Source organism: Syngnathus leptorhynchus, chromosome 18 (assembly GCF_054491065.1).
Source record: "Syngnathus leptorhynchus isolate UIUO chromosome 18, UIUO_Slep, whole genome shotgun sequence".
In the NCBI taxonomy this organism is placed as follows: domain Eukaryota; kingdom Metazoa; phylum Chordata; class Actinopteri; order Syngnathiformes; family Syngnathidae; genus Syngnathus; species Syngnathus leptorhynchus.
In genome coordinates this window covers 6,818,421-6,844,115 of record NC_141212.1, presented here as the reverse complement: position 1 = coordinate 6,844,115, position 25,695 = coordinate 6,818,421, and the positions used below count along the sequence as shown (strand labels likewise).

Genomic DNA, 25,695 nt, shown 5'->3' with positions numbered 1-25,695 from the left:
GACATTCAGATTTTGTTTATGTTTACTTGAATCCGTGACTATGAAGTCATGGTTATCCGATGAGTGTACAACTATGACCGCATCCTGGAAGTAGCCAATTAACCGTCAACCATAATGATAGCTCCGGATTTTTAAATCTTCATGGAGACACAACAAACAAGAAGTGTGAGGATAATGACCTCTATTATTTAGATTTTTCTTCTCGTTTCCTTGTACACACAATACTTGTAAAAAAATAAATAAATAAAAAACCCAACATGCTCAAGGGAGGACCTTCATTCCTTGACGACACATGAGTAGCTTAAAAAAAATAGTACCGATAAAAACAAATGCAGTTTCACAGAAGATACTCAGTTTGGAGACATATGCATTGATTTCAAGTTTAATCTTTAACATACATGAAATATATGTACTCGATGGCAGGCCCTGATGGTGACGTCAGTACTTATACAGCCACTGTTTGACTGGCTCCCCATCAAATAAGTTCCTCACCCCTATACCAACCCTTGGCCTTTAATCCAGTATCCCATCGCGGTTTATGAAATGGAAGACGAGGCCGCCCTCAGGACTCCACTCTCCCGGCCACATTTAGACATCACGCCCTGTCATCAAAATGTCAGTCACCGCTATATGTTCAATCAACAATAAAAGGCCTCGTTATGGTGAACCGGCATATAAGTCCCAACTTGGAATTTGCATTGATATGTCCTGATCAGGTATTTGGATTCCTGAATGATCTGAATTATATTTCCCTATTTAGTATCATCTTTCACAGATTGTTGACTCAGCACAAATCTAATTATTGGAAAATGAGTGAACTGAAAAAGCTGCTAGGTTGTAAATTTACATGCGGATACCCGCAAGGCCTTTGGAAGCGCTCGTGTATTAAATGTTGAGCTATGTGGTTATGTGCCTTGACATAAATGTGGCAATTTTGAGGCCCATGGGGAACACAGTATAAGCAGGTTATGATTTAATGGAGACATTTGACGATAATGGATGGTTAACTTGTTCGACTTGAAATAGAAATAGGAAGTGGATGACACCACCATCTGTATCTGCTCTAGCTCAACTTGAGGATGTGCGGAAAAAATATCTTTTATGAGGTTCTACAGTTTAAAATGAGGTCAAAGAATACATAGTTTGTACCTTTTCAGAGTTACAGTAAAGCCAAATGCAGGTAAATTAACAAGAGTGAACATCCTGGCAATGAGTTTGTCGTAAATTATACCTTTGGAATGACAAAGCAAAAGTAGGATTTAATTTAGGTGGTAGGAGCTGTTCATGAATGAATCCCATTGTTTGTTGTTGTAAGAATGAAAGTAGCCAATAGTTTGATTCAAAGTGCTAATGAAAGTCACATCCATGGCAGACTGTGTGCAGGGCTACTTGTCTTGTTTATTTAAGCTTCAGCTGCATGTGGCTTCCACTTCAGAGTGTGTTGGCAGTCGCACTCATCGAGAATCTTTCCTCGGCACGTAACGACGACTACAGGCAACACTCTACAAAGCGTTCAACTTCACCTGCTGTCTGCGGTGTAACAAAAGGGCCAGCATGCATTGGTGCACCTTGTTCTGATCGAGGAACAATGTGAAAAGAAAAGGTGTGCTTGTTTGCAAAGTCAAAAGAAGTAGCCAAAATATCTGTAAGAACAAAGTCAGACCGTTCTTGTGCTCGTGTAGATCTGCAACGTATTAAACTCTTCTGGATGGAGCTCTGACGTTATTTTCGCTTTCATGCTATAATGATGACCAGACATGAAAAATAAAAATGTAAACGAGACTCTTTCAACCTGAGAAAAATGTGATCTTTTTTTGTTTTTTAGGATTTGAAAACATCATCTTCCCAAAGAAATACCTCAGTGGTTCCATAAAGAATGGAAACTTGTAAACCGTAGAAGTTCACTGGTGGTATGCAGTTAGAAAAAACAACAACTTTTAACTTGCGACAAACTGAACACAAGGAGCAATTAGAATCCTTAGATGAGAGATACAAATACAATGTTTTTCTACAAGATTTAGCGGGACTGAGCCTTGTCTCACTGCTCTGTTACATCCTTTTGTTTCCCCTCGGGACATGGCAACCCAACGCTTCAAATTTGGCCCTGACGACCACTGTTGCGGTTTTGGCAATCACACTCATAATTTGTCCCCTGTCGCGTCATGTCATGGTGGATTGCTGTGCTCAGATTTACTTTTCAAGTGTGGTCACAGTGGTAAAAATGACATGAAAGTGATGTATTGCATTTTTACCCAAAGCAAATTATAATATTCATTGAACCTCACGATGCGTATCGTCTATGCAAGGTATAAATTTACTCTCTGGTGCAAATGTAATGATGGTTGGGTTGAAACAGGATAGGTGGGTCTCAAAAATGATGATGCTAAGGAGACACAGGAAGGACGTCTCTGGTAATGTTGATGTAGAAGTTGAAGTAGACGCACGCAGTTCACCTCACAGGTCATGTGAGAATGTAGTCAAAAAAGAGAAGCTGTGGTTATCAGGAAGTCCCTCCCTCCCAGTGGAGATATATATACACAACACTCCGGAGGCTATAATCATGGTTTCTTCTACTATGTCTTTAGGATTGTGGAATGGAAGTGTTTATCATGAGCTTGTGGACGGGAATAAGTCAGTGACAGTACAACATGAAACGGCCCTCTGCTGGTCAAACCGGAGCTACACATTGACTTAAGGGATATTTTGAGTCAGGAGCCTCAGCGTCTATTTTGAGAGTCTTTCCAAACTCTCTAATCATAGGAACATGAAGGCTCCTGTTAATTTTTTTCTGCTGAGCTGATGGTAAAAAATGAACAATTTGAAAACAGCTGCATATACACTCAATGAAAACTTTGGTGGGTACACCTGCACAAGTTGAAAAAATGTCTGATGTAACAGCCAAAGTGAGTTTTGAGCTAGCAAAACTACTTAGAGTGACTTGTTGTCTGCCTTGAATGTGTGAATGGAGAGAAAGCCAGACGGCATGGCCACTTAAGAGCAAAAAAAAAAATAAAAAAATATAAGTCTTTAAATTTTGGCACAAATGTCATTTGAGTAAAACTTGAGAAATTCTTGCTCAGAAGTATCAATTACAAGTACTGAAAGAAAGTAAAAACACTGCCACAATTTGACTTTAGTCACATTTCTACACATGCTTCTCATCAATCGAAACAAACTCCGCCCTCATGTACCTGCCGGTTATTTCGAAACACCTGTGGCAGGATTTTCACTTTCTGGACCTGGATTTACTTTACATTCTGGACCTCTATTCTTTTTTCAGAAATGTTATTATTGCGATTGAGGTGCTTGATACTTGTTTTGAAACTGGAACTTACAGATTTTGAAAGAGCCCATTGTTCAAGTCGAGATTTTCAGTGTTTTAGATTGATGGACTCAATCAGTCTTTGAGTTGTCAACATCTTGTTCAAGTGGATGAGAAACTCCAGCTCGTTAATCAAATGTGCTTCCTTGTTTTGAATGTCTTCAGAATAGCCATTATAGATGCTGGCTGGACAACATTGTTTTGTCTGATATGAGATCACGTCTGCCTCTGGCCCCTCACCCAAACACAGCCCAAGGGGGTCTCCAATGGGAGGTGGCCGGACCCTCCCTGAAACGGGTGACATGGCTGTCAAACAAAATCCCAGTGCTTCTCTAAGTCCTGGTTGCCAGGGTGGAACATAAGGAATGTCGCCAGGCGACAAAAGACGATTAGTGACCTGATTTCTCCATACACTGACATTTGTGAGTTTGCATTCTTGCATGGGAATTCTTGTCACTGAAGCCGGTTTGGTCCGGACAAAGACATGGCAAAGTTGTCTTCCACACATTACACACAAAAGATATTGTTGCAACCTCTGAAAAATCTCTCAATCTACAAAAACAGAAATGAGTCATTCAAGATAAAATTACCTTTATAGCAGTGCGATGACCATTTTTGGTCACATACTAAAACCATGGGTCAAACCAAAAATTTGTTCATGATTGCAACTGCAATTTTATCTTTCCTACACAACAAATCAGTCTAGATTGCAAACAACTAAACAAGAACATAATCAATGCTGGTCAATTGTTACCAAACATCTGATATATCATTTGTGACATAACAGCTCTCAACTGCCAAGTTACGTCACTCTGAGTCATTAGGAGATATAGTACAGTGCTTGTTTATAGACAGAAATTGTCTACTTTTAAATGACCCTTTGTTTTGATTAATGGCCATTTGTACACCTTAGTGACTAAATCTCCTTAGTCGTGGTGCTACAGTAGCTAATGTGCTGATCTCTCACTTAATCTGCATTAGACTCTCACAGTGTAATTTTGTTTTGCGTCATTGTGACACCTTGCTAAAGCCTGTCAGACTACTGATACTCCTCTTGTATCAGCGCAAAGGGGAAGTGGAGCAATTTTTGCAAACTCCTTGTTTTGATCCTATCATTTAAAAGGAATGACATTTTGCATATTTTTTGTGTACCTTGAAACAAAAGGCCTTAATCTTATTTAAGAGGGTTATTTTTCAGAGACCAAACACTTCCTTTCCCGTTGCAGATTAGGGGGTTCAATTTAGGCTTGGTTGAAAGAAGTTCACTACTGAACTCGCTCTTTTATTATGGAAAAATATAGAATAACAACATGTAACCGTAGTGACATCAAATCAAAATGTTTTTGAAACTTTATGCCATGCAATAGTGCAAGTTCAACCTGTGGCTTTACTCTGCTTTAAATATTTGCTGCTTCCACAGTATATTTTTAGCTCCAAGTTTCACTTGGGCTTACTTATATAAGCTTTTTTATGCCTTATATACAAAAAAGTAACGATTTGGGTTAACCATTACCTTGAGATAAAATGCAGCGTCTGTGTTTTCTATTTACACACATTTACCACCTGAAACACCCCGAACCCGCGGCATCACAGACATTAATTGAGTGGTTTGTACCAGGTCACTCAGAACAGATCACACCTGCACAATGCACACCCAGTCTGGCTACTCTGCGCCAACCATATTGGATTTTAACTGCATGCAGGCCATCCAGAAGCCCAACATTCGGAGTTCCCCCAGGCATTCCCAGACAGTTGGCAGAGAGAAGAAAACAGATGGTCTTGCTCTCCCTCGCATTAGTTGCAAACACGATTTTATAGCCATCTCTCACTAGACATATACTTATATATATATACATTGTACATATACGTACACTACGTACATGTAATAATAATTTATAATAATTATAATGGTTGTACTAAGTGCATTTTGTTTCCCTTGTCAATCACTTTTTTTGGTTCTTTTATCACAAACAATTTAATTTTAGGTTACATTACCTGACATGTTTTGGCATGTACTTCCGCCTTCATCAGTGTCACTCTGTCTGTGTGTGTATATATATATATATATATATATATATATATATATATATATATATATATATATATATATATATATATATATATATATATATATATATATATATATGCAATTATATATATATATATATATATATATATATATATATATATATATATATATATATGCAATTGCAATTATATATATATATATATATATATATATATATATATATATATATATATATATATATATATATATATATATATATATGCAATTATATATATGCACTTGCATTGTATATATATATATATATATATATATGCAATTATATATATATATATATATATATATATATATATATATATATATATATATATATATATATATATATATATATGCAATTCAATGAACGACAAATTATAATAAAATGTTACGCCAACCATTGCACAGTTGCCTTCCGAAAGAAACGATCCCATTTTACTTTGTAGTAGAACTCGAGGGAAATAGCTAGTTTGACTTTTCACAGTCTGTGCTGTATGCCAAGAGGCGTGGACCACACGTTTCAGACCCACAGCTGTTTTGTTTTTAGCTCTTATGACCCATCGAAAGCTTATTTGTGGTCCACTGAAAACCACCCACTGCTTTCAACATGTCCCACTTAACTCGAGACATGATAGCTACAGATTTGAAAAGATCATTTCCACACTGACAATCACGGGCAACAAGATCGCTGTGTTAGATTACACTTTATACTGGAGAGACTAATTTGTCTTTACGGAAATATTGTATCTCGATTGCACAACAGCTTGAAATGGATTTATTGACGATGGTGTGACAGGATGTAAACTTTAGTTTTTTAAATATTTGGTTAGTCAATTGGATTTGATACAACCTGGAGCATTGAGGGACTGGAAAAAGCCAGCGCATGTCTGCCTCTTTGTGGTTGTCATGCTTTCGAAACAGTCGTGTAGATAACAACATAACTACATGCTGGCTAAGTGAACGGAACACTTTAAAAGTTCAACAATATAATTACAGGAGCTGGAGAACAGATAAAAATATCAACAATTTATATCGAAGAAAAAATCTCATATCTTAAGGATGGCGTTGTCCACTTTGTACTCTAAAAAGACTAAATCCCATAATTGGATAATTGATGGGAAGGGCCGAAAAGTTGCACAAACTTTCAGTTCGAAACAAAAACATTATATACCCACAATACTTGCTTAGATTGTATTCTTTTCATAAATGTTGATACTAGGAAGAATCTGAGTGACCATCAAACTCTCAGCTTCCATATCTTTCTTTTTTTCCTTACTTTGTCTTGTGCAACAGGTAGTCAAATAAATGAAAGACATTGAACAGGACTGTACCACTACAGCACTTCTCATCCTTGCATGTCATTTGAAAAGTTTTAAAAAAAAAAAAAAATATTGTATTCTCCTTGAAATTTATTCATCCACTCCAAATTACTATAAATGTCTCCAAACACAAATTTTGTTAGACCAACCTGTGTATTCTTTGTGTACATGTGCCTGGCTACAGCTGCAGCACCGTATAAGGAGCCCACTGTTCTTTTAGACGGACACGTTCTGAGCCGGAGTCTGTAAATAATCCATGGAATGTCTGTAATTAGTTCAGTAATCATAAGCTCAAGGAAATCTTCAGGAAAGCAGACTTTATCGCTGTGTGAAAGTCTTCAGTGTGCACGTCTTCGGCACTCAACTGTGTTCTCTATTCTAAATGAGATTATATTCAAATACAAACAGCAAGTGAAGTAAAACAGAAAAAGAAGGACAAATGATCATGAATTGATATTTGCTTCCCATATCTTCTCTCAGCAGGTTGGCATACTGTGAATCAAATGTGTTCCTCAAGCATTCCACGCATTCCAGCGTGTGTGCGTTCCCTCACCTGACCCGACATACTTTTCTTAGCATCTCTATCTTGTTAGCCTGCAAAATGCCGTTTTACAGCCGTGAGATTTAACAAGATGGATTCAGTCATTTTAGTATATCAGCAAAAATGTCTCTGCCGTCGAATGACGGGACAACGGTGCTTTTCGCACTTTCTAAATTTGTGTTTCACCGCCTTGAAAGTGTTTGTTGTGACTCAGCCACGAGGGAAAATTCACACATCAACACAAAAATGCCTTCTTTGCCTCCACTGGGAGGCTGAAGGGGACCCAGCGGAGGAGTGTCCATTATCAAGCTATTCCATCTGCCCTCAGTGTTGAGAGCTTCTCCAAGGTGCACAACAGCCGGTCGGCTTGGACAGAGAAAGGACTCTATTCTTCTCTCCGAGCTCTGGTTTCGGTGCTTCTTTTGTCCTGCGCAACCGATCGAGGATTGCAAATGGGTCTGAGGGAACCCAATACTTTTCACGTTTCTCATCACCCCTGTCAGGACTTGTTGCAGGAATGAGCATTCTCATGAATCCCACAGGTGCAATGGTAGCAAAAGTCTTATTTTTGCATTTACTATCCAGCTCTTCTATCAGATGGACTGCTAAATGCCAGTTAAGCACATTCGCAGAGAGCATCCCCCACCTCCATCCACATTCTCCAATGATGACTGTCCCTCATAGCATGGCACAAGGCTGTGGAAGACTTTGGCACTTGGAAGTGGAAAGCTGGCGTGTCACCGTTTGAATGCCCACATCAGTCACTCCTGTGAGGCTCATGCAGACGTTGGAACTTTGCTTCTTCACCGTCATTTCTTTCCTGGCTCGGACAAGAAAAGCATATTTAACTCAACTATTCAAAGAGATTAAAATCAAAGGCGCTTTGTACTGACAAGATCTTTCGTGGTAGCAAGACTGAATGTAAAACGGCAGCTGATGACATGGTGGTTACAACTAATCTTTAAGATGAAGATGTCATGATTTTGGTTTTGATCAAATATTCATGTTTTCCCCGTGTGGATTTTGTTCTAATTACCTTCTTTCTGTATTTGTTTCCATTCATTCAGTTTCTTGCCAGCCTTGCATTTGCCAATTAGCTCGCTCGGCCTCTGGTGTGTCGTCTAGGGGATCCTTGTTGTCCAATCAGTTTGCTTCTACCATGATTTTCGGACTATAAGTTGCGGTTTTTGTCATAGTTTGGGTGGGGGGGCGACTTATACTCAGGAGCGACTTATATGTGATTTTTTTCACAAATTTTCAAAATTCAAAAACCGCGATAAACGAACCGCGATGTAGCAAGGGATTACTGTCATTTGAACTGCAAGTGACGTCACCCGTGCCGCGCGGCGGTTGTTTACATAAAACACAAAGGATTCGATCACGGGATGACGAAGATGATGAAGGGCCCCACGTACTACCGGCATCATTAGCGGCTTTGTTTGTAAGTGACACGGAGGACGAAGAGTTTGAAGGATTTAATGATTTGGAGTGACACAGAAGGTTTGAAAAACTATTATGGCTTTTACGCACGCCCGGTCCTTCTCGACGGGAGCTCTCTTTCACCTCCGTGGATGGAAGTCGGGGGCCGGCGCTTGCCCGGGTGGTTGTCCGGGGACGGTGGATGGGGCTCGGACATGGCTTTTACGCACGCCCGGTCATACTTTACGGAGCTTTCTTTCACCTCCGTGGCTGGAAGTTCAGTAGTTGTTGGCTCGTTGAACTCTTGTTTTGTTAAATAAAGAGCCGTTTACCAAACCCACGTCTTTCCTGGTACTTTGTTAACGCTACAATATCGTTATATACTAGATCTCTGCAGCGCACGCGCGGCGTTGTTGACATAAAGAACGAGGAATTTGATCGATGGATTTAATGATTCGGAGTGACACAGATGGTTTGATAATATTGTTGTTATATAAACCCACGTCTTTCCTGGTACTTTGTTAACGCTACAATATAGTTATATACTAGATCTCTGCAGCGCACGCGCGGCGTTGTTGACATAAAGAACGAGAAATTTGACACGCGGCATTGTTTACATAAAGCACGAACGATGGATTTTGCTAATTGGAGTGACACAGATGGTTTGATAAACGTGTTATTTATGTAATACTTACTTGAATAACTCTGAATGTTACGTCAGGCCCGTTCTCAGCTCCTCGTTTGTGTATATGTCACGTTAGCATACCGTATCGTTTAGCCTGTTGTTGCTGGTTCATGTCTGTTTTTGGTGTTGGATTTTGACAAATAAATTTGCACCAAAAGTGCGACTTATACTCCGGTGCGACTTATATATGTTTTTTTCACTTTATTGTGCATTTTATGGCTGGTGCGATTTATACTCCGGAGCGACTTATAGTCCGAAAATTACGGTATTTAGTGACCTGGTTTCCTTCAGTCATTGCTTCTGTTTCTAGTGTTGTTGCAAGTCAACTTCCTTTTGGTCATGATTATTTTGATATTGAGTTTTGATTTTTTTTTAGCCTGATTTTGCATCCACAAACATTTAGCAAATCAAACCAAATTGAGTTTCTAGCAAAAACTGCACCACAGTAACACATTTCAAATCAAATCAATTCCCGCTCATATCCGACATCACTCCACGCAGACGCGCGACACAAATGTCAGCAGTTGAGTTATTTACATCTTGGCCTCATACACAACATGTGGCTTGTGGAGGGGTTTGCTAGTGGTGTGAAAATGTGTCTGCAGCAGCTATCCCTAATATTTCACACCTTTGTGTTGAGTCTGAGGGGGTTGCCAAGTTAGTGGTCAAAAAACGCGGAGGACTTCCTCTGGCTTGGCTGACGAGGTTGTCGGCGTCACTTATTGCTGTTCAAACTCTTTTTGGCCTTCAGTAGTTCATTCATGAACTTTCATTCACTTTTTAATCAAATTGATATTTTTACGTGTGATCATTATTGATGATTGGTTAAGACATCTGTGCTGTGCTGACGTCTACAGTGGTGATGTAATATAAGACAAGGTCAGATGGGATCGCAGAGTCGCTGGATCAGCGGGGGAGACCCAACAGTAGCACGGCGTCCTCACAGCAGGAAATGAAAAGCCTTTTCTTCTTCCTCCACTCTCTCCGTCATCTTTCATCTGTTTCCATGCACTGTGATCGTGTCGGGGGGGTTACTGCTTTTTATTGGATGGAGGCTAGAGAGCAGATTTTTATAAGCTGATTCTGGTTTCAGGCAATTGTGAAGTTGGTCACTCTGTATTCTTTGCTGATGTTAGACAAAAGGATAATTGAATATTATGATGACATTCTGTTAAAAATAAAGTTGACAATACTCAGACATTTGCAGGTTGACATAGGGTTATGATGTTTTTATATGAGCTACACACATGTAGCCTGTTGAGAAATAAGATACTGGACAAAATTCTGGCAGGGCCACATCCTCAGAATATCTTCGCTTCTCAAAGTTGTGTTCTCAGCCCTAAATGGAGCTTGGTGATCAAAAATGGTCTCACAAAAGGCCTCGCCATTGTTTTTTTCCTCCCCCATATAATCAAAATTTCAGAAAATGCAAATAAGCACAATGCTACCACAGCCCTCAAGGAAACATGATCAGGCTTGACAACCTGACAACCAAGTCACTTTAGACCAGCTCAGACGGCTCAAGACCTTTTCTAACATTTTGCAGTTATGCAATTTAACGACTTAAGCTATTTTCACTTTCAGTGCACACTCATCATTTTATTGTTATCACATCCTTTACCATAGACCCAAATAAGAACAGGTAAGGCAGAAAAAAAAACAGATTCCTGGTTTATTTTCAGCAACTTCATATTATCCGAGCGTCAAATTCTGTATATTCAGGTGTTGTCCTGCAGCCCTTCATGTGCAAAGGCGGTGGTATTTCGTGGTGGTGGGGGTCCTCCTCTTAACACAACACACATACACAGCCAGTGCGCAAGTGTCATGTGACAGATGAGGGGAGCAGGCAGGGAGGCCAATTCATGTCAGTTTGAGGTTTGAGGTCAGTCCGGTAGCTTCGCAGTCCGTCTGCTTCTTTGTGAGAATTAGAGGAGCTAAATAGGACTGTTGTACTTCTCCTGTTCCATTCATCAGCACTTTGGTCCAACACTTCAAGGCTGATCGTTCGTTGACTATTACTGAGAGGGGGGGGGGTCTTTTTGAAGGAATATCAAAGAACCTTGGCGGTAATTGGGTGGGTCTTTTGCAGCTTGGCTCTGTCATTATTTAAGGAGGTGTTTGGGTGTGTGGACCGGAAGGTTGCAAAACAGTACACTCTGTTCTCTTTGTAAATTTTCACCATCAAGCAAGGACCTTTATAAAAATATGTGTCATAATTTGTGCTCTGCAGACTTTTTTCAGATTGATTTAGTTTTGATTCAAATTCTGTCATGTTTTTTGGCAAGGCTGTCATTATTACAACCTTAATTGCCTGTAAAGCTTTTTGGAAAACAAGCCTTTCTGATTTCTGTTATTTTCCATGACAAACCCAGCTGCAACAGATTGTGTTCGACTTTCGAGGTTACGCTGGCATGATAAAGTTCAAGAGTCTGCTGTCTCTCTCCCGGCCATTGAAGCCTTAAATGGTGCAAAAGTAAACACAGGCACGTTTGTATACACCTGTGTGAGAACTGCAGTGGCCATTACGGAGAGCCCGATTGGTGTACTGCAAGTATTTGACTTCCCTTGGACGGCACTTGTGACAATGAACTTGCAATAGTTTGACCTTGGCCATCCCGAAGCACAAGATCAGTCTTGTCGAACGTGCTCACCTGGTCGCTGAAGGTAAAGTGCAGAAGTGGATGTTACATTCCTCATGTGGCCTTCATCACCTCTTGAGACCTGACGGTGCAATTCTATCTGGGTCTTACCAACACGACTTAAACAAAAATCATACACACCATCATGAGACTTTTAACTATTTATTATCTTGAAGTACGTTACAAAATAATCATGAATTGAAAAAAAAAAAAACTGCATCTGAGCATTTTTACAACTAAGAACATGTTTAAAAACAAGCAAAACTAATTGTACAAAAATAATGATAATATAGATAAACAAAACCCACACCTCTCCCTCCCACCTCCCCCCAAAATAAAAATGGTAACGAATACAACATCCTCACCTCAGTGTGCAAACCGTTTATACAGATGGATTTGTGCCATTTTGTACGGCAACAAATCCCGATAAATTATTTAAATAGCATTTATCTACACACGCACACGCTCATTGACCTCTTACAAACTGCTAAGAACAACCAACAATAATTTATCTGCTAAAAACAGCACTGGACAGATACGATAAAGCAAAAATATTCTTTAATTAAAAAGAAGAAGAAGAAATCTCCCATTTTACTGGCATTCTTGCTGGGGTAGTTTTGGGAGCTGGTTGTTATTCACTTTACAATTCTTTCAAGGAAAAATAAAATGCATGTGTTTGTGTTGATCAACTGCAATGAGGTAATATTTGTACATCATTTAATCAGTTTCGCTACATGCTAAATGGTTGTATCAAAACAAAGTTATTAGCGTGATGTGAATTTGGACTTGATAAGAGCAACACAAGTTTCTGAAACCTGATTACGCCTAATTTTGTTCCTGTTTATCAGAGAGATTTTGTACTTTTTCAAAGTATTTTTTTGCCTACACTGTAGGCAAGAGTCAATAAATTACATGTATTTACATCATACCAAATTCAAACCTCAATAGATGAAATTAATAATCTTGTCATTGACATGATGGAGGGAATGCAGACTATTTTTTTTTTTTTTTTTTTTTTTTTTTACAAGATACTCATTTTACCTGAGAGTTGTTAAACAATTCAGGACTAACATAATTCCGTTCTGCATACTGTATTACGTTGATTTTTGGATAACATTTCTCCTTTTCTTGGGTTTTCTCTTCATGGAGTCTTAGGTACGGACAAGCATGAACGCAAACATTCCTAAAATTATGTCCACTGTATTTCTAACACTACAACAGATTCCTAAAATGTTGCTGCTGCCATCATCCTTTGAGTCCTCCAAAAGCATCTTTCACAATGTGCAACTTGGTAAAGCAAATGGAATATATATACTCAGTCTTTTCTTTGGGATGTCCATCTGGAGGGTGAGAAGGTGAGGAAGGCTGAAGAGAAAAAGCTGAGAGAGGATGTTAAAAAAAAAAAAAGTTTGGAAGTGCATAGTTGTCTACGGGGAGCTCGAGTCGCACAGAAATGAATGAGGTCTTTCAGAAAGTAAGAAAGCAAGGAGAGCTGGGACAGAAAGGTGCCGGTGTCCTACAGGCAAAGGTGGGAGGGAGGGAGGGAGGAAATATTTTCCTTTTTCTCTCCAGCTTTCCCCACTCTCGCAGAAGGATGGAGGAGAAGGGCACTTTGATCCTCAAACGGTACTCAGCCATTTGGTTTTGGGCCCAAAGCGGCTTCACGTTACCCCTAAGGCCGCCCACATGCCCTTCGCCGTCAACGAGTGCGCGCATTGCACAAGAAAGCATTGTGGAGATAATTCAGTCCCTGGATTTAACAAGAGAATAAAAAAATAGTTCATACTACTAAAAGGTGCATTCCTCTGAACATCTAGCGCTGTGCGTTTATCCATCTGTGAAAAGAAAAGACATTTATGTTGCGTATTATGCATGGCTCAGAGGTTCCACTGAATAGTTAATCGAGACCAAAGTTCTTACCTCTGCACTCATACTTGAGGTCTGAGAAGTAAACCATCTCCTGGGAGAAAACAAAAAGACCTAGCCTGCCACCGGCATATGTTTTGTCATAGATGCTACCAGAATCGGCCATGATCTTCTTTCCTTCGTACATGACAACCCTGAGTGGGAAGATGTTGATGAGCAATGATCAAATCCATCGGACCTTAAATGTGTTCATCTGCCCACCTGATAAGGCCCGTTCTTGGTCTGTGGATCAGATTCCATCTGTAGGCAGTGAAATCTTTCCATCCGACATTCTTAGGGTCATGCCAGAGGGTGCGGACCTAGAGCAGGCAAAAAAAAATATTGCTCTCCTAATCATCTTGAAGTCGTCATCAGTCACAAGAATGAACACTGTACCTGTCCTGGGGTATTCCCGGTATGCCACAGGGCATTCCTGAGATGTTCTCCTGGGCCAGTGGTGGAATTGACCACTTTGATTGACAAGCCAGAGTAGCCTTGGGCTTTTGTGGGTTTGTTGGACCAGTAGGTCTGAGTGATCTGCTTCCACATGACCACATAGAATCTGGAGCTCGACTGGTAACCAAACACAAAGCCGGCATAGTCATCGTCCCTCTCGGTGTTGATGAAGAAGGTCCCACTGAAGTCCGCGGCATTGAACTCATGATATCCTACAGAAGAAAGACTCAAGTTAGAAAACATTTCATGAATCATAACAATAACAATATTTTTACTTACCAACAGCAATTCCAGGGTCACAGTTGACGGTTTGAACGAGTTCTTTACCCTGGTGACGAACCACCCAGTTGGGATCAATCTGGGAAGTGCCTTTAGGATCTAGAGGAACCATTTGGAATTTGCGGAAGTCTGTCTCGCTAATGTCAAAGTTCTCTGGACACACATCGTAGATATCTGGAACATTATCTTGGTCGAAGTCGTCTTTACACGCATCTCCACGGCCATCACCTGCAAAAAGAAAATGTGTACAAATGATTGAGTATGCAGATTCTATTTCAATCTCTTCCATCGTCCTCACCATCTGAGTCAACCTGGTCGGGGTTATGTGCGAGTCTGCAATTGTCCTTGTCATCCGGGATGCCGTCATTGTCGTCGTCGTGGTCACATGCATCTCCTTTGCCGTCCTTGTCGTGATCAGCCTGATTAGCATTGGGGATGTATGGGCAGTTGTCCAGATTGTTCTGGTGTCCATCTTCATCAATATCCTGGTTGCTGTCACACTTGTCTCCCACACGGTCATCGTCTGAATCCACCTGCAATTGAAAATGATCCAATCAGAATTTAAAGATGACAATGGGAGATTAGGATTGTCAGGATAAAAAGTATGTTGCGATTGGACAGTCTTCAAAATTTATGCTTGAGGTAATCATTTGGGTAAATTGCGTTTTTCCTACATGTCTAGACTTGCCTTTAAAATTCCTAAAAGTGGAAATATTCAAGCACCCTTGTCCGTTGCATTCCTTCTTCCCAGTTCTGCGTAGTAATATCCCGCCGAGGGCCTCTTTTTTTGTTAACCTTTTCCGTCAACCAGACTGACACGATCTAGTGTCTGAACCTCTCTCCTCTCTTTTTCAAACTCTCTGTCCCTGTCTGGCTGTCTGCGTGTGAATCTTTTGCAGGCAATCCAAAGCAAGACATGCTGAGCTAAGACGAAAGACTCTTGGTGAATGTGTATTGTTGTTGCTGGATGAGCTGGAAGGAAAAGAGGGAGGAGTGCACACACACCTGATCGGGATTATGTTCCAGAGGGCAGTTATCGCACATGTCTCCCACCCCGTCCAAGTCTGTGTCTCTCTGGTCCACATTGTACACATAGGGACAGTTGTCCTTTTCATTAAGTATGCCTGGAGAATGAACAGAAAGCGTTATTTGCTATTCCGAATATCCGGCTCGGATTAGTCGTTCTTACCATCTCCATCTATGTCCACAGCGCAGGCATCTCCTTCTCCATTGTTGTCTGTGTCGGTTTGGTCGGGATTGCTATTATAAGGGCAGTTGTCACAGCGATCGCCAACGTCATCGCGGTCGTAGTCGTACTGCCTCGGGTTGAAGATGAACGGACAGTTGTCCTGTGTGGGTGATAAAGAGATGTGGGAGGGGGGCGGGGGGTTATGGGTATGTATTCAGGTGCAGGTACTCGCCATCTGCCTTCAGACTAACTGAGTGCATCTATTTAGAAGGAAGGAGGTCCATGGAATTAAAAGGTGCTTTATTTTTAGGTCAAATCCCACTTGGAATTTGTGCACAGTCGAGTCCCTTCAGACTCGTACCTCAGTGATAGAATTAGAGTTTTTGGCCAGGGAAAACATTTGCTTTCCTCTCTGAGCCCCGCCTTCTATCCACCTTTGCTTCGTATTGCACATGAATGATGAACATAAAAACCTCAGTCAGTTGCAAATGTACCACTACTCACTCTGTCATCAGGAATGCCATCGTTGTCATCATCAATGTCACAAGCATCTCCAATGCCGTCCTTATCGTAATCTTCTTGTCCAGAGTTGGGCAGGTTGGGGCAGTTGTCCTGAATTCACAGAACACAACGATCAGCTACCTATGCAAAAATGTTGTTTGATAACTAATGGCTTTCTACTTACCTTTTTGCAGTGGTAGGTGGCATTCTCCACACAAACCAAGTCAGCATTGGGCCAACCATCCAGATCGGTGTCCTCTCCACATATGTGTCCATTGCCAGCATACCCTGGTTTGCACTCGCATCGGAACATCGGTTCCGAGAAATGCCCGAGGTAGTTACAGCGTGCATGCTTATTGCAGTTGTGACTTCCATCCAGGCATGGGTTTCGAGGAGAGCACACCTGTAAAAGGGAATCAGGACGTTCCATTGCAAAATCCATGTTTGACAGGCGGTCCTGTCGATTTTTATGTACATACCTGTTTGGTAGCGGCAGCCTGTTCCACACCTTTACCAAATGGTTGAGGTCCTGAGTAACGCGGTGGGCAGGGAAGACAGTTGTAGCCGGGATTTGTGTTCTCACAGCGATGCACACCGTTGAACTCAAAGCAAGCATCGGGAACCTCCTTGCACTGTTTTGTTGATTGTATAAAGATAAGTGACAGCAGATGCAACCAGCAAAGAAGTATTTGGTGAAATGTTTACCTCATCAAGGTCTTTACATTTGATTCCATTGCCAGTATAACCAACGGGACATTTTCCGCACTTCCAGGAGCCGTCAGGATAACTGGTGCACTTGGCCCCGGCGAAACAAGGGTTGGATAGGCACCCATCTGGAAACAATGTTTGTTGTTCAAGGTTGTATATGTATAACTGGGTATGTTTTTGTCTAAAGAATCAGTTCCTCACCAATTGGACATGTTTGCTTGGAGCACGTCTGAGTTTCTTTCCCGTCACCAACACAGTCTTTGCCGTTGTATTGTGGCGCGGGGTCGTTGCATAGGCGTTTACGAGTTTGCGCACCACCTCCACATGTAACAGTGCACGTATCCCACGGCGACCAGGGTCCCCAATTGCCATTAACTGATGAACACGAGGAAGAAAGGTTGCGTGATGATTTGCTTTTGTTGTTTGAGAAATTAGCTTACTAACACACAAGTACGAGGAGACTCGAAACTCACTTGGGCATGGAGACTTTTGACACTTTTCTGTTTGGCGACCTTCTCCCACACAGTCCTTGCCTCCAAGTTGGGGGGTTGGGGAATTGCAGAGACGGATTCGAGTGATGACACCGGCCCCGCAGGTAACCGAGCACGAGGACCACGGCGACCAATGGCTCCAGCTGCCATCCTGCTTGACTGAGCATCCAAGAAAAAGCAGACTTAAGAAACCAAAGCAACTCTTGTTGGTATCACATTTGGATACAACTTACAGCGCTTATCACACTCCTGGAGGTAGCAATCCCGAGTCTGCACGGAGGTCCCCTCGCAGTTATTATTGATACGATCACAAGATCGTCCACGCTGCTGGATGCCCCGCCCACATGACACGGAACAATGGGTCCATTCAGACCACGGCGACCAGCCGTCCTCTGCATAGTCGCTCGCTGAGGAGGAGGGAGACGGCAAGACACAATGAAAGAGGTAGCAGAGAATGCGGCACCCCCCACACCGTCACCAAATACACACAACACCCTCAAGCTTAAATGAGCAGAGAAAATCAGAGACTGACTTCAACAAGTGGCCGAGATCCACATAAATGTTGTTTATTCTGGGTTTTCGGCAAGGCGGAACAGGTATGACTAACATGTCACTCGTCATCATGTGGATGAGGCCTTTACCAAACAGTCAATTTTCTTTCCCCCACTTGAACCAATTTGGTCAAATTGCAGCCATCTCAACTTTAAGAATTCAAAGATGTTTTTGGAACACAAAGCACCAATGTTCCAAACACATAAGTACCCCTTTTATTTATTCCAACGTGAGCGCAGTTAGTAAGTCATCTCTGAAATTAACATACTTTCTCTTGAACAGAAACCTTTACATGTGGGGGAAATATTTGTGGCTTTTATATGGGAAATTACTCAGAATCTCTTTAGGGAATGACTGGAGCTGTGTCTCAATGACTACCCCTTCCACATTTTAGCTGACACAGCATTTACAGTACTGCAAGGCATGTTTGTGCAGCTGTAATTAAAATGTACAGTGGAGCCAATCTGTTCAAATACATGGTTTATTTGTATTTACAAAAATAATTATCGTAAATAAATTGTTGCACTATAAAACCTTTCTTCTTAACGTTTGCTGAGGTATTTTAAATTATAATTATGTTGTTCAATGTGACTTCAGATGCATATTTTATCCTTAAATTCTGTTTGAATCTAAATATTGCACAAAAAGTAAAATCCTTACGTGTTCCACAGCGTGGGCAACACTCTCCATCTGGAACAGTTGCGTTAGCACACGGAATCAGAGGACATGAGATCTTGCGACAGACTGTTGCGGAGTTCTGCAATAAAAACAGTTGTTGGTTATGTTTTGCCCCACAAAGATTTTTTTGAAATGTCACTAAAGGGACAATGACTGAGTCATGTCTTGTAGGATGGCTTGTTGCATAACCGAGTGATTTTGATCCATTTCCGTGCAAGAAAATCCCTTGCTCTTGGAATAATTCCCCAAGTCTAACATGCTAGAATAAAATCCAGGTGTGTGTCTGCAAATGTAGACCCCTGCTGGCACCAGTCCCTCTTACTAGGTCAGCAGAATGTGGGAATGTAGCCAAACCCCTCATAAAAAGAGACTGGTTTAAGACAGGATACCTGGCAAGTGCACTCGGTGCAGTCGTCGACGGTCCACTCGTCTTTGTTTTTGTGCACGATGCCATTGTGGATGCAAACGCCGCTATGGATGCCGATGCGAGTCTTAATCAGCTTGTTCTCATTTGTCTGCAAGAGAAACATATTGGAAGTGAATAAAAGCACAATTAAATACTTCCTTTGCTAAACATGTGTGCGTCTTATGTGTTTTCTGCTCACCAGTTTGCGGAGCTCAATGGACAGCTCCTTGACCACCACACCAAGACCCTTGAGCTCTTTAAACATGCTGATCAGGTCCTCACAGGAGAAGCCACAGACCATCTGCAGATCTTCAACACAGAAAAAACAAAATCATTTTATGTTTCCTTCCTTTGTAGTGTACAGTATCCACATGAGAGATTCCTCACCTTTGGTTTTATGACCAGTGTACTCCGTCCTGATGGCTGAGGAGCCATTAAGATTCTCTATGATCATTGAATCTGGTGCTGGAGGTAGAGCAAAACCACACATCACATGAAATAAGTGATCCCACAACTCAAGTGTGATTATTTATTTTCATTACACAGTTAAGGACACCCCGGGGAATCGTTTTTATGCAGCTAAATATTATATTCGAGCAAATGATAGCGTTGAGTATGACATAAAGCCGACAGGACGCGAGTGGGAGGGTAAACATACTCGTGATAAATTACTCACAACTCTGGCATCCCTTGTTGCGGAGGATGGCGTCCAAGCTTGTTCCAAAAACGAAGCGCACGTTTTGAAGGACCCCCTGGAAACACGAGAGTGCAAGTTCAGCTATAAAATGTTGTGCGACTGCATTCATTTGTTTATCAAACTCAGCAGCACGTGTTGTATCTTTATAGCACTGTAAGATTAATTTGCATTTTATTATTGTCTCGTTTGTATATTTATGTGACGCTTTAATTAACCTACTTTTCATGCATGGCATTATCACACGAGGATACATTCCGTGTATATACGTATGTCGTCTGTATGCGTATTTTTGCGCACTTGTAACACTTTTACGCACGTGGATAAGACAGCGCAAAGGTGCACGAAAGTAAATTTCTTTACTTTCTTTTTCCGTTTTTTTAGTGTGCCGTATTCACCATGAACCGATCTTTCACGGCTCCTTTCCCGATCCTGAGTTGCGCACTTGCAGGCGTCTCCTGGGTCAGGATGCTCTGGATCGGTGCGTCCAGCTCGGCGTTGTTGACCTCCTCGCATCCTGCGTAAAGCTGAGCCCGGTCCTCCTGCACAAACAGCGTGATGTTCTTCCAGTGGCCAGTGGCAAGATCCGCATCTTCGATGGAGACCAAATGCTGCTTCTTCTCGGTGGAGAAAACAATGTCCAAAGTGTTCGCCTTCCCATTAGACACGATTTCAAAGACTGGACCGGAACCATCCTTCTTCTCTATGGTCAGGAGACTTCCCCGGGTGCGTTTGGCTTGCTTGAAGTTGAGCAGCAAGAGGAAGCCCCTCTCGGCGTGGATGGAGTCGATCAGGTCCCGGAGGGCGCGCTCGGGGACCGGGGGGATCAGGTCTGGGTTGAGGATCTTGTAGGCGGGGCTGTACGGGTCGTCTCCTTTCACCTGATTCACTCCGTGGTTCTTCTTAGGGACTTGGACCAACTCGAACAAGTCGTACACGCTGTTGTCCTCTCCACTTTCTGTGATTGTATAATTTTAAATTGCGCTCAATATATTTATTATTTATTTTTGCTTCTTTAAAACAGAAAAAAGACTCTTAACAAATATCAAGTCATCAAGTAATACAGTTCAAGTTCAAATGGATCACCTGCTATTCTGGCCGCTTCACAAGTCCAAAGCATCAATAATAAAAATATCCCCGTCAGCATCATGATGAGACAACTTAACTACCTAGGACAAAAATAATAAAATAAAATGATGAACTTATTATCAAAGTTCATGCGTTCATGCAAACAGTGTTCCACCCAATCAAATATTTATTCTTTAACTCACCTGTTTCGAAAAAATCCAAAGAATCGATAAAAATTAGAGGGGGAAATTACAAATATAATAAAAATCCAGAAATAATCCTTAGGAATTGGTATGTAGGCCTAATATTTTTTGGGAAAATAAGACAAAAGGTCCACTGGACATCAGCAACATTTAGACATTTTATGAAGAAAAATGAGTCCTGAATGTGATCAGTCGCAATAAAAAGCCCCTTATAAGCTGAGGGGGGACAAAGTGCTATTTAAATAGTTTAATGCCATTCCCAACAAGTGGCCTCGTCCAATCGTTGGTGAGAAGAGAAGGGTCGAGTTTATCATCCATTGGGGAGAGAGAGTGAGCGAAAGAGCGGGTGAGAGAGAGAGAGAGAGAGAGAGAGAGAGAGAGAGAGAGAGAGAGAGAGAGAGAGAGAGAGAGAGAGAGAGAGAGAGAGAGAGAGAGAGAGAGAGAGAGAGAGAGAGAGAGAGAGAGAGATTGAGATTCATTGCAAATTCCCATAACTAAAAAGGCTAATTAAGTGTGTTATCCATGCATGTGCTTATATTATTGTGCCTGCAATTCATTGCCACAACCTAGCAGTTGCACATTTAATTAATACACAGTATGTGGTATTAGGTTATGTTCTAACATTAAATGCAAGTTAATCGATTCAAAATTAAATAGTAATTATGCCTGATTAAGTTTCATGCATTTTAAATTAAATGTGTTGTAATTTGTAGGCCTTATATAGAAAACTGATCACAAACAGGTTCAGCTGGACAGCACTAAATGCATGCAGTTTCGTTTTGAACCGCCAGGAGTCGACCAAACACAGTAACCTGAAGTAATGGTTAAATTGAGGTCTCTTGGTACAAACCAAAGTGCAGGGCATGAGTGTAGTCTTCGACTAAGTATACTTCAAGACTCGAGCATTGACAACTGAGCAAGAGATTTTCACTGCCTGTTGGCAACTTGAAGGAATGTAAACGACCGAGTGAATAATCTATCCACGCGTCTCATCAAACAAGATTATGGTGCACAAGGTGCGCATAAAAGCACCTGAACGTTGCACATGCACTTAAAGAATGCACACTCATGACTCGGCACGATACGTTTTACAAGAGACATTAAACGCAACGAGCTGACTCTGCAACTCCTAAATATCTCAAAGTGTCTAGGAATGTACTCTTGAGCCATCTTCAGTCTATTATCAGGTCACGGCGCACCAGCTTCTTTTTATAGGCTTCCATGGACAATGTCATTTACATTCCAGAGCACAGCAGGAAGAGGAGGAAATAGGCATGATGGTGTTCCCAAACAACTGATGTAATTGATGCCCAGAGTTAAGCCACTGGTTTGATTTAATTTGTGAGTTGTGAGTTTGCATTCAATAACAGTTGAAAAACCTTTAAAACACTGTTTCAATTTGAGATGTTTTGAAAAGAAACATTAAAAACACTCATTGGCTTTGCACGCAATATTGCCATAAAATTTGAAGCTTTGACTATAGGCCAAGTGATGTAAAAAAGAAAAATGATCAACCAGTTGGTCAGGTTAAGTTGAGGCTAAAATTTATTGACTTGAGAGAATGAAAACCATAAAATGTATCACTGCTTCTTTAAATATGGAGAACTATTATGGACCCAATAAATTACAATGTACAGGCACATCGGACACTTTAAGAACCACAAATTTTGTTTTTTGTTCGGCATGAATATAACTTATTGAGAATTTCAAACAGCGCAATCCTTTTACAGCTCTGCATACATTCCTTGGATAAACCAACACAAACTGTGGTGACCTGGGCTCAGGCGGCAATAAACTGTTGTCAGCTGACCTTATTTGGAGATATAGAAAGGTCACCTGCCACATACACATTCCTGGCATATCTTTGCAACATTCATAAATGTAAGGGAGCATTTTTCTTCATACCTTAGCTTGTTTATATGCCAAAAAGGTTTTAATAACCCATATGGCCAGTTGAGTCACGCAATGCAAAGACTCCTTCGTGATCAGTCGGAGAAATATTAGCTCTGTATGAAACAGCTCATAAGTAATTCTTGGAATCACGCAAGAGCCGCGAACCATTTTCTAATAACATCACTGTTGTCTTGTTGCATTAACAACACGTCTAAGAAAAATTCTGGTGACCCTGTCATGGTCACCAGGTTAGGAGGTTGGGAGTGAGAGGACCTTTCAGGATCTATTTAGTGCATGAGTGAGCAACTGACGGTTCAATAGACCCTCCAACCAGGGAGGGGCTCCCTCATCAGACATTGACATTGCTCCCTGTTGTCAAGCTTCATATACGGGAATATCAGGACACTAACAGGACATCATCAAAAGGACATCCCAAATAAATTTTTATATTAAATAATTTTGATTTGCTGTCTGCGCCTTTCAATTGGCACTGTCAACATCACATTTGTGGGCTAAAGAAATTAGAAAGGGGGACTGAAGTTCTCATAACAAACAAAACTAACAAAAAAATGTTTTTACTGATTTTGAAGCATTTTGGATTCAATACTAACAATTGGCATCAAGATAAAATGCTAAACAAACCAGACACAAAAATTAACCTGCTTAGCTGCCCAGACTGACCTAAAAAACAAAACAAAACCAAAAAAAAGGGCAACCCAAATATTCCATCCATCAATTTTCTGGGTCGCTTGTCCTCATTAGGGCCACGAGTATCAAGTATCACAGTCTGCTACTCCTCTGTCATTTGCATTCCTTAGTATCAGCAAGGGGAAAGTCTTGAATGTACAGTTGTTCATTTTGGCCAAAAAGTCAGTTATTTTAAAATATATCAACAACAGAGTGATAAATATCTCCCAGGCTATCTAGTTTAGTACCTCCTCTCGAGTCCCACTTGACAAAAAGCAGGTTTGCACTAACGGTGGTGTTGATGGAGTTGCTGAGCAACGATGCGATGCAGGACACTCGAGGGTAACACAGGGAGCTGTTTCAGGGTTATGACCACAAACTAAAGACTAGAGCCAAAAGAGAAGCCCTTAGATGTTGATATGCACACAGTTGGCCATTGTATTGTGTCAAGGACGTTATATAAACTTTGCCAAAACCGCAATCAAACAAATGTAAAGGTGACGTACAAAGTTATAAAAACATTATGTGGCAATTGTATTTCATAATAAGAGTTTCAAAATCAATTTAATGCAACGCTGATTTGCAATAAGGAGAATAGCGTCACTGTTGTTGCCATGGCGACGTCGGGTAACTCCCGTGTCATTGTCCTCATTAGAGTTAGCTTTGTTGTTGGAGCCTATCACAGCAAAAAAAGTATTGATTAGCATCTACATGCTTTTTCTTAGTGATATTATATGTAAATATGACATACAACTTTATCTGCCCTCGTTATTGCTATAATCTTAAATCGAGCCTCGCTGAGATTAAACACTGAATGTCCTTCAATGTTTTTGCTGCTGATAAAACAGATGTTGATTGCTGCCCCTGCCAGACACCGGCGCTTAAAAAAGGAAAACACTCTGAGTCTTGATAAATATTCCAAAGTGACTGGGAAAAAAAAAATCTCATTGCAATACAAACAGGGAGCATGTCAGGTGAGTCTCCTGTCGACCAGCAGGAGAAGCAGCAGCGGAGAAAGTATCCACTAGTAATAATTAATACCACATTCAGTGATAACAACATGTAAAATAGAAATCCAAACTCAATTGATTGCAAACTGAGGTTCGAAGCCACAACCTCTGACTGCTTGGCAGATGTGCTAACCACACGTGCCACCATGTTGTCCAAAAGAGACAAACAGTGACTGCAATTTCTGGAACTGTTATGTTGGATATTTCACATGTTAATTGATGAAAATATCGTGTGGATTTACTGGAAATTGGGGGGGTGGGGGGGGGGGGGTTTATACAATTTGTTATCTGGTTTGACTGATGATATGAAACAACCAATACAATGATATAACAACAACTGAAGACTTGCTAATTCCATTCGAGTTTCATTTTTTATTTTCCTTCAGCAAAGTGACTGAACAATTGTTTTTATCTTCTACCGTTCTTTCCGTGCTTTTAACGTGGTTAAGGTGGAATGAGGAAACAAGATTTAATCAAAAATTTGGACTGTGGTAGCTTTGAGTGAATATCTGAAGAGTGTTGAGTGTCCCTGACATGAGAACACAGGATGATGTGTTTGGAAAGAGCAAAGCCTGAAATGTTGCCTACGAGCGCTGTTTGCGCTCCTTTAATCTGCGTCGTTTTTTTGTTTTGTTTTTCCGTGGAGATGTCAAAATAAACAAACCGCAATCTTCATCCTCAAGGAGAAACTATGGCGCTGGAAAAGTTCTGTCCTTGTAGGGATGGCGTGAAGTCCCTCAATTGAATCCAAAACATGTGTTCACATCGTGAGATGGACGGTTTTACTCCATTACAAATGGCAATTGAAAATATATTTTTTTCTGCAGGTGCTTGGCCTCTTTTGTGATAAGAACAGCCTTTCTAAATGAGGGATTTCCGACATTAGGTAACAGAATCGTTTGTTTGGGTGTGCGGCAGTGTTTTTTCCTGTCACGGTCATGGCCTGAAACTGCTTGTTTGGCCCTTAGGGCGAGAAAAAGCGATACGT

At 41.0% G+C, this 25,695-nt stretch overlaps 1 protein-coding gene across 1 annotated transcript; it reads right to left on the bottom strand.

Annotated features, from left to right (window-relative positions):
- Positions 1 to 12,136: 12,136 nt before the first annotated feature.
- On the bottom strand, positions 12,137 to 21,314 carry thbs1b (thrombospondin 1b). Its single transcript, XM_085937560.1, has 23 exons — positions 21,118 to 21,314; positions 20,933 to 21,015; positions 20,245 to 20,804; positions 19,829 to 19,904; positions 19,540 to 19,617; positions 19,352 to 19,461; positions 19,136 to 19,261; positions 18,729 to 18,825; positions 17,750 to 17,923; positions 17,499 to 17,675; positions 17,227 to 17,400; positions 17,023 to 17,150; positions 16,797 to 16,949; positions 16,502 to 16,720; positions 16,321 to 16,428; positions 15,817 to 15,976; positions 15,633 to 15,751; positions 14,926 to 15,160; positions 14,628 to 14,855; positions 14,289 to 14,560; positions 14,115 to 14,212; positions 13,908 to 14,047; positions 12,137 to 13,822 (listed from the first exon to the last, which is right to left on the bottom strand). Exons 2-23 carry the CDS (start codon positions 20,994 to 20,996, stop codon positions 13,815 to 13,817), a joined length of 3,504 nt encoding a protein of 1,167 aa, XP_085793686.1. The 5' UTR covers positions 20,997 to 21,015; positions 21,118 to 21,314; the 3' UTR covers positions 12,137 to 13,814.
- Positions 21,315 to 25,695: the final 4,381 nt, after the last annotated feature.

What these genes read in the sequence shown, in the direction of transcription:
- thbs1b (XM_085937560.1), bottom strand. Translation starts at nt 20,996, where the DNA reads ATGATGCTGACGGGGATATTTTTATTATTGATGCTTTGGACTTGTGAA. An exon ending in CCGTGAAAGATCGGTTCATG is followed by an intron (nt 19,905 to 20,244) that starts GTGAATACGGCA and finishes TCGTGTTTCCAG; the next exon opens with GGGGTCCTTCAAAACGTGCG. An exon ending in CCATTGAGCTCCGCAAACTG is followed by an intron (nt 19,262 to 19,351) that starts GTGAGCAGAAAA and finishes TTTCTCTTGCAG; the next exon opens with ACAAATGAGAACAAGCTGAT.